Here is a 13,106-nt window from a genome sequence, read left to right as displayed (position 1 = left end):
CCACCCCACGATCCCCCCTGGGTTGCTGCTGTTATCTACTTCTTTTCCATTCCCTCTATCGTTCTGTGAGGTAGTCGACGAGCGGTTGCCACCGCCTGGTGAACCCCTGAGCCGAACCCCTTAACACGAACTTAATCCGTTCTAACTTTATGAACCCTGCCATATCGTTTATCCAGGTCTCCACCCCCGGGGGTTTGGCTTCCTTCCACATTAACAATATCCTGCACCGGGCTACAAGGGACGCAAAGGCCAACACGTCAGCCTCTCTCGCCTCCTGCACTCCCGGCTCTTCTGCAACCCCAAATATAGCCAACCCCCAGCTTGGTTCGACCTGGACCCCCACCACCTTCGAAAGCACCTTTGCCACCCCCACCCAGAACCCCTGTAGTGCTGGGCATGACCAGAACATGCGGGTGTGATTCGCTGGGCCTCTCGAGCATCTCGCACACCTATCCTCTACCCCAAAAAATTTACTAAGCCGTGCTCCAGTCATATGCGCCCTGTGTAGCACTTGAATTGTATCAGGCTTAGCCTGGCACACGAGGACGATGAGTTTACCCTACGTAAGGCATCAGCCCACAGCCCCTCCTCAATCTCCTCCCCCAGTTCTTCTTCCCATTTCCCTTTCAGCTCATCTACCATGATCTCCCCCTCGTCCCTCATCTCCCTGTATATGTCCGCCACCTTACCGTCCCCCACCCATGTCTCTGAGATCACTCTATCCTGCACTTCCTGCGTCGGGAGCTGCGGGAATTCCCTCACCTGTTGCCTCGCAAAAGCCCTCAATTGCATATACCGAAATGCATTCCCTTAGGGCAACCCATATTTCTCCGTCAGCGCTCCCAGACTCGCAAACGTCCCATCTACAAATAGATCTCTTAATTGTACTACCCCAGCTCTTTGCCATGCTCCAAATCCCCCATCCATTCTCCCCGGAACGAACCTATGATTGTTTCTTATCGGGGACCGCACCGATGCTCCCGTCCCTCCCCTATGCCGTCTCCACTGCCCCCAAATTCTCAATGTAGCCATCACCACCGGGCTTGTGGTGTATTTCTTTGGTGAGAACGGCAACGGCTAGTCCCCCTGCAGGACGCCCTCTCCAATCTCTTCCACGCCTCTCCCTCCCCTTCTCCCATCCACTTACACACAATTGAAACATTGGCGGCCCAGTAGTATTCACTTAGGCTCGGTAGTGCCAGCACCCCCCTGTCCATACTACGCTGCAAGAATCCCCGCCTCACTCTCGGGGTCTTCCCAGCCCACACAACTCATAATGCTCTTCTCAATTCTTTTGAAAAAAGCCTTCGTGATCACCACCGGGAGGCACTGGAACACAAAAAGGAATCTCGGGAGGACCACCATTTTAACCGCCTGCACCCTACCTGCCAACGACAGGGACACCATGTCCCATCTCTTGAAATCCTCCTCCATCTGTTCCACCAACCGTGTTAAATTAAGCCTATGTAATGTACCCCAATTCTTGCCTATCTGGATCCCCAGGTACCGGAAGTCCCTTGTTACCTTCCTCAACGGTAAATCCTCTATCTCTCTGCTCTGCCCCCCCGGATGCACCACAAATAGCTCACTTTTCCCCATGTTCAGTTTATACCCTGAAAAATCCCCAAACTCCCCAAGTATCCGCATTATCTCTGGCATCCCCTCCGCCGGGTCCGCCACATAGCAACAAATCATCCGCATGCAGAGATACCCGGTGTTCTTCTCCCCCCTAAGTACTCCCCTCCACTTCCTGGAACCCCTCAGTGCCATGGCCAGGGGTTCAATCGCCAATGCAAACAATAACGGGGACAGAGGGCATCCCTGCCTCGTCCCTCTATGGAGCCGAAAATAGTCAGACCCCCGTCCATTCGTGACCACGCTCGCCATCGGGGCCCTATACAGCAACTGTACCCACCTGATATATCCGACCCCAAAGCCAAATCTCCTCAACACCTCCCACAAATAATCCCACTCCACTCTATCAAATGCTTTCTCGGCATCCATTGCCACCACTATCTCCGCTTCCCCTCTGGTGGGAGCATCATCATTACCCCTAGCAGCCTCCGTATATTTGTATTTAGCTGTCTCCCCTTCACAAACCCAGTTTGGTCCTCATGGACCACCCCCGGGACACATTCCTCTATTCTCATTGCCATTACCTTGGCCAGAATCTTAGCATCCACATTCAGGAGGGAAATGGGCCTGTATGACCCGCATTGCAGCGGGTCTTTTTCCTTCTTTAGGAGGAGCGATATCGTTGCCTCTGACATAGTCGGGGGCAGCTGCCCCCTTTCCCTCGCCTCATTAAAGGTTCTCATCAGTAGCGGGGCCAGCAAGTCCAAATATTTCTTATAGAATTCAACTGGGAATCCGTCTGGTCCCAGGGCCTTCCCCGCCTGCATGCTTCCAATCCCTTTCACTACTTCCTCCGTCTCAATCTGTGCTCCAAGCCCCACTCTCTCCTGTTCCTCCACCTTAGGAAATTCCAGCTGATCCAGAAAGCGCATCATTCTCTTCTTCCCGTCCGGGGGCTGCGCTTCATATAATCTTTCATAAAATGCCTTGAACACTCCATTCACTCTCTCCGCTCCCCGCTCCATCTCTCCCTCCTCATCTCTCACCCCCCCTATCTCCCTCGCTGCTCCCCTTTTCCTCAGTTGGTGGGCCAACAACCTACTCGCCTTCTCCCCATATTCGTACTGTACACCCTGTGCCTTCCTCCATTGTGCCTCTGCCTTACCCGTAGTCAACAAGTCAAATTCTACTTGTAGCCTTTGCCTTTCCCTGTATAGTCCCTACTCCGGTGCCTCCGCGTATTGTCTGTGCACCCTCAGCAGTTCTTTCAACAACCGCTCCCTTTCCCTACCTTCCTGCTTTCCTTTATGTGCCCAAATAGATATCAGCTCCCCTCTAACCACTGCCTTCAATGCCTCCCAGACCACTCCCACCTGTACCTCCCCATTATCATTAATTTCCAAGTACCTTTCAATACACCCCCTCACCTTTCAATACACCCCCTCACCCTTAAACACACCCCCTCACCCTTAAACACACCCCCTCATCTGCCAATAATCCCATGTCCATTCTCCAGGGTGGAAGCTGTTGTTTTTCTTCCCCTATCTCCAGGTCCACCCAGTGTGGAGCATGATCCGAGATGGCTATAGCCGTGTACTCCGTCCCCGTAACCTTTGGGATCAGTGCCCTTCCCAAAACAAAAAAATCCATTCGTGAAAATACTTTATGTACATAGGAGAAAAACGAGAACTCCTTACTCCTAGGTCTACTAAATCTCCAGGGATCTACTCCTCCCATCTGCACCATAAAATCCTTAAGCACCCTAGCTGCAGCCGGCCTCCTTCCGGTCCTGGACCTCTATCTGTCCAGCCCTGGGTTCAGCACCGTATTAAAGTCTCCACCCATTACCAACTTCCCCACTTCTAGGTCCGGGATTCGTCCTAACATACGCCTCATAAAATTGGCATCATCCCAGTTCGGGGCATACACGTTCACTAATACCACCGCCTCCCCTTGCAGTTTGCCACTCACCATCACGTATCCACCCCCACTATCCGCCACTATAGTCTTTGCCTCAAACATTACCCGCTTCCCCACTAGTATGGCCACCCCCCTGTTTTTTGCATCTAGCCCCGAATGAAACACCTGCCCCACCCATCCTTTGCGAAGTCTAACCTGGTCTGTCAGCTTCAGATGCGTCTCCTGAAGCATAACCACATCTGCCTTAAGTTTCTTAAGGTGTGCGAGTACCTGTGCCCGCTTTATCGGCCCGTTCAGCCTTCTCACATTCCACGTGATCAACCGGGTTGGGGGGCTCTTTTACCCCCCCCCCCCTTGACGACTAGCCATTTCCTTTTTCAATCCAGCGGCTCACCCGGTTCCCACGTAGCTGTATCCCCCCCAGGCGGCGCCCCCGCCCCGCCCCCCCCCTCCCATACCAGCTCCCCCTTCTCCCCAGCAGCAGCAACCCAGTTAACCACCCCCCCCCCCCCGCTAGATCACAAGCTAGCGTAATTGCACCCCCCATGTTGCTCCCAGAAGTCAGCAAACTCTGGCCGACCTCGGCTTCCCCCCGTGACCTCGGCTCACACTGTGCGAGGCCCCCTCCTTCCTGCTTCCCTGTTCCCACCATGATTACCATAGCGCGGGAACAAAGCCCACGCTTCCCCTTTTGGCCCCGCCCCCAATGGCCGGCGCCCACAGCTCCTCATCCTCCCTCGCCCCCTCCCCCACGACATGGGGAAGAGAGAAGTTACAGGGTCGCAGGTTTAACAATCTGGGAAGTCTTCTCTTCCCCCTTTTCCCCCCTTCATCCCACAAATTCACCCCCCCACTTTTGCCCCAAACGTTCTTTTTCTGGCCCGCTCACTCCAGCTTCTCCTCGACAATAAATGTCCACGCCTCGTCTGCCGTTTCGAAATAGTGGTGTTTCCCTAGATGTGTGACCCACAGTCTTGCCGGTTGCAACATTCCGAATTTGACCTTCCTTTTATGCAACACCGCCTTGGCCCGATTAAAGTTTGCCCTCCTTCTCGCCACCTCCGCACTCCAATCTTGATACACGCGGATCACCGCATTCTCCCACCTACTGTTCCGAGTTTTCTTGGCCCATCGGAGGACCATCTCTCTGTCCTCGTATCGGAGAAATCTCACAACTATTGCTCGAGGAATTTCTCCAGCCCTCGGTCTTCGCGCCATAACCCGATAGGCACCCTCCACCTCCAGCAGACCCGTCGGGGCCTCCGATCCCATTAACGAATGCAGCATTGGTGCTCACATATGCCCCGACGTCCACCCCTTCTGCACCTTCGGGAAGACCAAGAATCCTTAAGTTCTTCCTCCTCGCATTGTTCTCCAGCACCTCCAGCCTTTCCACACATCTTTTGTGTTGTGCCTCGTGGATCTCCGTTTTCACCACCAGGTCCGGTCTGTCGTCCTCATTTTCAGCAGCCTTTGCCTTCACAACCCGAAGCTCCTGTTCCTGGGTCTTTTGCTCCTCCTTTAGCCCCTCAATCGCTTGTAATATCGGGGCCAACAGCTCCTTCTTCATCTCCTTTTTGAGTTCATCTACGCAACGCCGCAGGAACTCTTGTTGGTCAGGGCCCCATATTAAACTGCCTCCTTCCGACGCTATCTTGCTTTGTGCCTGCCTTCCTGGCCGCTGCTCTTGAGAATCCACCGCAATCCGGCTACTTTCCTCTCTTTTTCCATCCGTGTCCAGGGGGGATTCCCTTCTGGATTACCGCACAGTGTTATTTGCCGTTAAAATTGCCGATGGGGCTCCTATCAAGAGCCCAAAAGTCCGTTCCACCGGGAGCTGCCGAAACGTGCGACTTAGCTGGTCATCGCCGCACCCGGAAGTCCCACAGAATCTTTTCTTCACGACCAACCATTTAGGGCAGCACGGTAGCATGGTGGTTAGCACAATTGCTTCACAGCTCCAGGGTCCCAGGTTAGATTCCCGGCTTGGGTCACTGTCTGTGTGGAGTCTGCACATCCTCCCCGTGTGTGCGTGGGTTTCCTTCGGGTGCTCCGGTTTCCTCCCACAGTCCAATGATGTGCAGGTTAGGTGGATTGGCCATGATAAATTGCCCTTGGTGTCCAAAATTGCCCTTAGTGTTGGGTGGAGTTACCGGGTTATGGGGATAGGGTGGAGGTGTGGGCTTGGGTAGGGTGCTCTTTCAAAGAGCCGGTGCAGACTCGATGGGCCAAATGGCCTCCTTCTGCACTGTAAATTCTATCTATGAAATATCCTTAAACCCTTTCAACATCTCCATAAAGTGAGAGCAGCTCATGAACCTCTTTGTTCCCAAGATTGAAACCATCCATTCAGCCTGCTGTGCTGCATCCAAACCTTTCCCCACCAAACTAATCTTCGCTCACCAGCCTTCAAACTTATAGCTCTGGAGGTTCCTGCTGAAGCAGTGTCAATCAATTTACATTCATTGGGGCATTTTGCCAATACTACTATGCCCAAATGTACAGCAAAGAAATAGGAGAATTAATACCAGATGGACAACTTTCCAAGGCTGTTTTATTTTATGAACGAAAATAAAGATCAATGACATCAGCTTCACATGTGTGAAAATGTAAAGTTCATACCCTGAGTTGGTCAAACCTCGACTGTATTGTTACCATCACATGATTATCTTGTGATAGTTAATTATTTTTAGTAATTTACCAGCTACTTGCTGGTTCAATCATAAACTTTTGTTGCTGCACTGAAGATAGTTAAGTCAACAGCCATTTGAAGGGACTCCACTAAACAAGGTTGAAGTTTATAACGAGGCATGATTGCCTGTACAGCTCATTATAGTAGGATGGAATATTGCCATTTTAGATTTAAGCATTGAATGTAAAACCATGGTTAAGGCCATAAATTCAACACATTTTTCCTTTCAAAACATACAGTTACCCATGTATATTAAAGTTCTGCAAGCATCTTTCGCATTCTTAAGGTAATAGAAATGCAGTATTTTTCTAAATAGCCAGAAGCAGGAAATGTACCTCGCAATTTAAATACCTCTTGAACCAAAAATAATTAATTGCTGTCAATTTCGGACTTATTTGCATCACTTCCCCGCAGGATAGCTGAGCAGTGACCATGAAGGAAAAGACCAAGTTAGCAGCTAAACACAAAAGCATTTGAGATCCCTAACCACTCATCTCTCACAGCCTTCTTCAACTGGCTAAGTTAACAATGGGCTATTTGTTGCTCAGGAACCATAACCCATCAAGATTTTGAAGAGGTGGCGGAAGGGAATACCATACTTTCCAATGGCTTTACAAAATAAATAAACCTTAAAAGCCAGAAAATATTGTCCAAAGACTACAACAGTATTTTTAGCTTTTAAAAAAGCTCACGTGCCAACTAAAGCTCAGTGCTGTTGGATGTTAAATGATTGCTTTATTTGCACTTAACTATCTATGTACATCCATTTGAGGAAAAATGTGCCCGTCATATACCAAGATGTTGCAGCTGTAATTCAGCCCTACGAGCTGCTACACCATTCAGTAGGATTATGGCAGATCCTCCATCTCAACACCATACTTCCACTCTCCTCAATCCCTTTAACACTTTAGCAGTCTAAAAATCTATTTTCTTATGAAATATATTAAATAATAGCAGTTATATTAGAGAATAAAAAACTGCACACTTGTACCTACGTTGAGTTAAAATCTGCCCAATTGGAGGACATTGCAGGCTCAGTCATTGGCTGTGCAACACTTGCAGCCACCGTATGTGGAGCAATCTTTGCAGTAAGCTTCGTCCCTGGTTGCAAATTGGGTGGCACTTCACTCTCTGGAATCTTCTCTGCATAGTTAGCAGGAAACCATCCAGTTTTCCCTTTGAGTTCACCTCCAAGCCATCCTGGTTCTCCAGTCTGACTTTCGTCCACCTTGGAGAAAAACAATTCAACAGCTTTGAATTATGCCTCGAAAAGGTACTCAAAACATTACTAAGAGTGCCAAGAGAGCAGACTGGAGTTTGGCCTAGAATGACCCCATGACTTTACCCATAATTGAAATTTAGTCTACTGCAATCAATTCAAAACTTGTTGCCTGTATTTTTGATTTGAAAACATGTATTTTAGGATTGGGTGTCTAATACTTGACAAATACTGCAGAGTGTCTATGCATAGGGTCACACTGGGAAACAAGTTTAGGACGTACAAGCATAGACCATAAAAATGATCGATTGGAAAGAAGTAGCATTCATTATCCCCCAAGTGTCACAGTGAGAACATGGCTAAGCCTAGTAAAATTCATCTTATCTGGAACTAATGCTTGTGAAACATGGTGTGCTACTGCTGGCAAAACATCAATAACCACACTGAAATCACAAAAAAATAAAGTTTTAAAAAGGTTTCTCAAAATTCTCATTTTCCAGTAATAAAGCAAATTATTTTCCTATTAAGGATAGCAGTGAGCACTTTGCCAAGAGTTACAACTTGTTGTCTTGTGTACCCTGAAAATCGATATGCCAACTTTGACATTTAGAAGTTACGATTGCATGCAGGATCAATATAAGGGAGGGATGGGGAAGAATTCATAGATTTGGAAGAAGTGCACAGCAGATGAGTGTTAACAGATGGACTTCACAGACATGCACCAGTGAACACATGACAATGCACCATTCCCATCATGTTAGCACCACAATTACTGAACACCATTCCCATCATCGAGGAATGAAATTTCCAGTTATTAAACAATCAAGCACAAAATGAACTCTTCATAATCATTTATTTCCAGAAATTAATTTGCTCAATCGGACTAGAAGTATCTGCCCATTCTTTAAAAAAAATAATTTCAGAGTACCCAATTAACTTCTTCCAATTAAGGGGCAATTTAGCGTGGCCAATCCACCTAGCCTGCACATCTTTGGGTTGTGGCGGCGAAACCCACGCAGACACGGGGACAACATGCAAACTCCACACAGACAGTGACCCAGGACCTGAATCGAACCTGGGACCTCGGCGCCGTGAGGCAGCAGTGCTAACCACTGTACTACCATGCTGCCCCGTATCTGCGCATTCTTATTGGAGTTTACCCTGAATTGCCCTAACCAGTTATTTCTAACATTTTTAAATACAGTGGCGAAACGAAAGAGAAAGTGACTACTTTCCTCATGAAATGTTTGCAGTGGAAATGAATTGTGGCATTTCCACTGCACAGGTAAATGCCTAGCCTCTAGAATTAACATTAGTGTATGACAATTTTGTTGCAGATTCATTGGCTTGGGAAGTACAATCAGATTTCAATCAACAACAAATACAAAAAGAAAACAGAATTTCACCCTTTCCCTCAATAACACTCAAAATGTGTGACTGTGCAACAATTATCTGCAAGATTACAGGGCTGCCTATTACATACACCCAAGTTAGAGAATTACACCTCCGATACGGCATATGTCTTCGGCACACTCCGTATACTTGCCCAGTGCAAGCATTGTTACATGATTCTGGCATTCAGATGACGGAAAATAGATAATTGCGGCAATAATCAATAATTGACATGCATCAAAAGCATCAGCAATTCTTAGCATACATCAAACTTAAGTCATGATGTGGCGATGCCAGCGTTGGACTGGGGTGGGCACAGTCAGAAGTCTTACAACATCAGGTTAAAGTCGAACAGGTTTATTTGGAATCACTAGATTTTGGAGCTCCTGAAGGAGCAACGCTCCAAAAGCTAGTGGTTCCAAATACTCCTGTTGGACTTTAACCTGATGTTGTAAGACTTATCAAACTTAAGGACACTGATTTGTAGTTTCACATTTAAAAAAAAAAGGATGGATGGAATTTCAGAATTCAAATACAAGTGATACAAATCTCAAACTTCAAGTCACAATAACAGATTTGATGGAGTCATGATAAACCAGTGCCCTTTGTCACATTATTTCACTATCCTTCTGTGAGAGGAAAATATGCAAGTATACGAAACAAATGGAACCCCCCTAATAATACTGCAGCTGACTTACCCATTCCCCTTTAACCTCCAACAGGAAAGCAAAAGATCAAAAAAAGGACAGTAAAACAAAAAGTTACAAAATCTCATTAGCAATTTCAAGAAAAACAGGATTTCAAAATGCTTTCTTCAACTTTGCGGAACTGGGGGTGGGGGTGCATGGATCTATTACAAGATAGGATTATCATAAATATCTGGCCCACCTGGCTGTTTTACGATTATGACCGAAAAATGTACCCCAGAAAACAGAAAATACACAGAAGAGGTGGTAGTGAGGCAACTTTATAACTATAAGCTGTCACTTACATTGATTCAGCTGGTGAGAAACAACACAGAAATAGTGAATCCAAATGACTTTAAATGAAACTCATCACAGGACAAGTTGCGTGGAAGGCAAATTTAGGACTGAAGGAAGATCTTCATACGAAGCAGGGCAGTCAACATAGTGAATGGGTATCCAGGCAGTGGAAGTAAAAACACTGGAACCACTTCAGGAATGGATGCTCTGATGGGATGGGGGAGAAAGCCAAATTACTTTCTCCATTCATATTTTTCACTTGTGTTTTTTAAAATAAATTTAGTGTAGCCAATTATTTTTTTCTACTTAAGGGCCAATTTTGCATGGCCAATCCACCTACTCAGGACATCTTTGGATTGTGGGGGTGAGACCCACGCAGGCACGGGGACAATGTGCAAACTCCACACGGTCAGTGACCCAGGGCCCAGGATTGAACCGAGGACCTCAGCGTCGTGAGGCGTCAGTGCTAACCACTGGGCCACCGTGCCACCAACTTGTGTGTGTTAATGCAGCATCTCTAGGATGGTGGTATACCCTAGCTTCAAAACCAGGATTTTCTGGAATTGAAGAACTAATTTGGGTACGATATAGGATTGAAGCTCTTATTTACTTCTCCTGAGCTGTAGAGATTTACCCAAGTGATTTGCTCTGATGTAGGTACAAGATACTTAAAAAGCAATATGTTGAGATTAGCAGTTTAAACCGGTTATTAATGAAAATGAAAATCGCTTATTGTCACAAGTAGGCTTCAATGAAGTTACTGTGAAAAGCCCCTAGTCGCCACATTCCGGTGCCTGTTCGGGGAGGCTGGTACGGGAATTGAACCGTGCTGCTGGCCTGCCTTGGTCTGCTTTCAAAGCCAGCGATTTAGCCCTGTGCTAAACAGCCCTTGCTTTTTGCACCTGTTAGAAAAAATGCTGGCAGCCAACACTTTAAATATTCCATTATCAATCTATACCATACAAGAGAAAGGCATCACTCCAAAATGGTCACCTCCTCTGCTGTAACCATTCCATAATTCTATTCTTTGAATGCTCTACCCAAAGTGGTGTCAAGAAAAGTTCAATTTGAACTGGTGAAGGGGGACAGGGGTGGGAACAATCATGCTAGATGGCAATGAATTCAATCAAAAAAAAGTTTTCCTTGCTCCATTTAATTCTGATGGTGCATTTCCAGAGAGGACAAGTTTCTACTTCTTCAGAGTCCTGCAAGTTCATTTTTATATGCACCAAGATGAATTGGGCAAATCTTCTACCTGGCAGAAAGATAGGGGGCAGGATTCTCCCCTACTCGGCGGGGCGGAGGGTTCCGGCGTAATGGAGTGGCGGGAACCACTCCGGCATCGGGCCGCCCCAAAGGTGCGGAAGTCTCCGCACCTTCAGGGGCCAAGCCCTCACCTTGAGGGGCTAGGCCCGCGCCGGAGTGGTTTGCGCTCCGCAGGCTGGCGGGAAAGGCCTTTGGCGCCACGCCAGCCGGGGCCGAAAGATCTTCACCGGGCGACGCATGCGCAGGAGCGTCAGCGGCCGCTCACGGCATCCCCGCGCATGCGCAGGGGAGGGGGTATCTTCCGCGTCTGCCATAGTAAAGGCCATGGCAAAGACGGAAGAAAAAGAGTGCCCCCATGGCACAGGCCCGCCCGCAGATTGGTGGGTCCCGATCGCTGGCCAGGCCACCGTGGGGGCACCCCCAGGGCCAGATCGCCCCGCGCCCCCCCCCCCCCCCCCCAGGACCCCAGAGCCTGCCCGTGCCGCCTTGTCCCGCCGTTCAAAAGGTGGTTTAATCCACGCTGGCGGGACAGGCATTCCAGCAGCGGGACGTCGGCCCATTGCGGGCCGGAGAATCGCCGGGGTGGGCCCGCCGACCGGCACGGCACGATTCCCGCCCCCGCCGAATCTCTGGTGGTGGAGACTTCGGGACACGGCGGGGGGGGGATTCACGCCAGTCCCCGGCAATTCCCCGACCCGGCGGGGGGGTCGGAGAATCCCGCCCAGGGTTCTTAACGTTTTCCTGCCTGAGAACTGCAAAATAAAATTTGCGCTATTTTTAATGATCTCTGCCGAATAAAGGTTATTTTTGATAGTTTTATGAAATACCTTGGAAATATTTATTAAACCGTTGGGAAATATTAAGCAACTTGCAGATGAATCGTGAATTACCACTGCAGAAATGTACAGAACTATGTAACATTTTAATTCAGGGAATTTCATGGATCTAAATACATCCGAGGACAACCCACTACTGCAGGACTGAAACTTGGTTTCAGGACTTGTATGGCAAAATGAACCTGTGGTGTTACAACAATATATGTTTTCCTGGGCTGCTACTCAGCCAATAGAAGAGCTTTAATCCAGCCACACTGTGCGACAAATTGTAGAACATGATCTGAAATAATTCATGAAGTATTTTCAACTTGGTCTGCACACTGTTTTTAAACTTAAGTGTGTCAGTTTAAAATTTGGGTTGTTCAGTCACATTTCCCATCTAAAACTGCTGCATATGTATAGCTGCCTCATGGAGAGCAAGGTATAGAACACTTACCATTATGACATCCCCAGGATAAATAGTAACCTCGTCATGGCTCCGGGCTTCAAATGGATATAATGCTCTATAATATACAATCTTAACCCCATCTTGATCAGTATTTACAGAGGTAGGCTTTTCTGTTGAGGGGGAGCGAGAAAGAGAAAAATGAACATTGTTTTCATCTTGCTTTAAAGGTTGAAGCTAAAACTTCATACAATTAAAAATATATGTTGCAGCAGGTAGACCTCTTAAGAATTTGAAAACACGCTTTGTCTTTACAGTGACCAATAACCACAGCTGTAATATTAGCCTGAACACATGCAGGGGTACTGCTGAAGGAATTCTACTAGTCAAATTGGGCACGACAGATTTTAGATATGAACTTCTTCCCATTATAATCTGGGAGTTAACAATTTAAATTTACTTCAAAATACCAAATCTGGAGTCTAAACTGATCCAAATCTATTTGAAATGGGCCACTTCAGATTTAATCTAAATGTTTTGTTCAATTACAAAAGGCAATAATTTGCTTCTGCGGCTCCTGCACCACTGCCTAAAGGACACAGCTCTCTCCACTCAGGAGGAAAATATGCACTGCTGGCCATGGGACTTTCATCTTTACCAATCATACTCGAAATAAAGCTTTTACGGAGACAGATATCTATCAATATTACTTTTAAAAATAAACTTAGAGCACCCAATAAAGGGGCAATTTAGCGTGGCCAATCCACCTAACGCCAAAAATAACCAATCCTTTTAAAAAAGTACAGCACTGCTGAAGCAACATATCAACTTATTAGCT

At 47.4% G+C, this 13,106-nt stretch overlaps 1 protein-coding gene across 12 annotated transcripts in view; it reads right to left on the bottom strand.

Moving 5' to 3' along the window:
- itsn1 (intersectin 1 (SH3 domain protein)) overlaps window positions 1–13,106 on the bottom strand; it is a 295,505-nt gene that overhangs the window by 149,100 nt on the left and 133,299 nt on the right. For 10 of the 12 annotated variants that reach the window (XM_072513357.1, XM_072513350.1, XM_072513346.1 and 7 more), the window contains 3 exons: window positions 12,320–12,441; window positions 9,497–9,511; window positions 7,183–7,415 (listed from right to left, as the gene is read on the bottom strand). In XM_072513357.1, the coding sequence (XP_072369458.1) occupies window positions 7,183–7,415; window positions 9,497–9,511; window positions 12,320–12,441 (370 nt within the window). The remainder of the gene's footprint in view (window positions 1–7,182; window positions 7,416–9,496; window positions 9,512–12,319; window positions 12,442–13,106) is intronic. The other 2 variants (XM_072513355.1, XM_072513359.1) reach the window with 1 other exon arrangement.

Source organism: Scyliorhinus torazame, chromosome 8, assembly GCF_047496885.1.
Source record: "Scyliorhinus torazame isolate Kashiwa2021f chromosome 8, sScyTor2.1, whole genome shotgun sequence".
Classification (NCBI taxonomy): domain Eukaryota; kingdom Metazoa; phylum Chordata; class Chondrichthyes; order Carcharhiniformes; family Scyliorhinidae; genus Scyliorhinus; species Scyliorhinus torazame.
Note: the sequence above shows the minus strand (reverse complement) of the source record. Positions and strands in the feature narration are given on the sequence as shown.